General features: G+C 36.8%; 1 protein-coding gene across 1 annotated transcript in view; it reads left to right on the top strand.

The window, feature by feature from the left end:
* The first annotated feature begins 229 nt into the window (after positions 1-229).
* LOC107660421 (coiled-coil domain-containing protein 13-like) overlaps positions 230-1,156 on the top strand; it is a 12,130-nt gene continuing 11,203 nt past the window's right edge. The window contains exons 1-2 of the mRNA XM_016449718.1: positions 230-252; positions 717-912. Coding sequence (XP_016305204.1) covers positions 719-912 — 194 coding nt within the window. The 5' untranslated portion in view covers positions 230-252; positions 717-718. The remainder of the gene's footprint in view (positions 253-716; positions 913-1,156) is intronic.

Genomic DNA, 1,156 nt, shown 5'->3' with positions numbered 1-1,156 from the left:
AATAGTACATAGTAATACTTTGAATTAAAGGTATCGCTCCAGTGATATCTTTTGTACCTTTTTACTCTGAGAGCGTGGCAACGCGTTTCCACGGAGACGGTCGTGTTTACAAATGGACTGGAAACCTTTTAGTGTCTATTAAATCACGGGCTATACTCTCTTAGATATAGTTTTATGAATTTATTTTAACCATAACCATGTCAATCCCAATGCCAATTCTTAACTAAACTGAGCGGAATCTTACGTCGTCCGGTAAGTTTTTGTTCAGGTTTAAACGGACCGCTTGAGAATCCTCTCCGGACTGTAGATTATATAATAATGTTAACTTAAACGTTAATTTGTCTAAAATAATCGACATTGCTCTAATATCATACATATATGCTTTATAGGAGTAGTAGTAGTAATAAAAAAATAAATGTTATTTTTATTTTATTATTGCATGTCACATTGCAGCTCACAGGGGTTTACAGACCAGAATTTATAAACATTAACACAGAGTAAACATAATACTAAAAATAAAATCATATAAAAGGACAAAAAGTGCTTTAAAAAACAAGCCTGCAACAGGCAACCAATGCAAATGAGCTGAAGCAGGTGTAATGTGCTCTCCTTCTCTGAAGCATGTTTGGACAGCTCTCATCTATAACTGCATTAGCTTGCATAAACAAGCTCTCATGCCATTTGTCAGATGTGTCATGTTGTCTCTGATCTCTCAGGGATGGATGGTGACAGTGATGAAATAAAGGAGCAGCTGAGGCTTCAGTTTCAAGCTCTTCAAGAGCAACAAGTGCAGCGCATCCAGAGAAGACTGGAGATGAAAAAGACGGACTCAAACACTCCTCCTCTCAGCGGTCTGGACAATATAAACTTCACAGAAGAGGATGATGACATGATGGGTCTATTCAACGCAAGGTGACACATGAAACATGAGGTCACAGAGCTGATATCACAAATATAATTATTAGGGTCCATCATGCCAGAAATGAGACCTGGTAATTTAGCAGTCTGCATGGCGTTTTTTCCCCCTTTTTATCACTTTAATTTAAAATTCTATTACCTCTGCATGGATTTTCCTTCTCTAATTTTTACTTATTCAAAATTACATAACTATATAACTTATAACACACACACACACACACACACACACACACTCACA

This window comes from Sinocyclocheilus anshuiensis, unplaced genomic scaffold (genome assembly GCF_001515605.1).
Source record: "Sinocyclocheilus anshuiensis isolate Anshui unplaced genomic scaffold, SAMN03320099.WGS_v1.1 scaffold1635, whole genome shotgun sequence".
Taxonomy (NCBI): domain Eukaryota; kingdom Metazoa; phylum Chordata; class Actinopteri; order Cypriniformes; family Cyprinidae; genus Sinocyclocheilus; species Sinocyclocheilus anshuiensis.
Note: the sequence above shows the minus strand (reverse complement) of the source record. Positions and strands in the feature narration are given on the sequence as shown.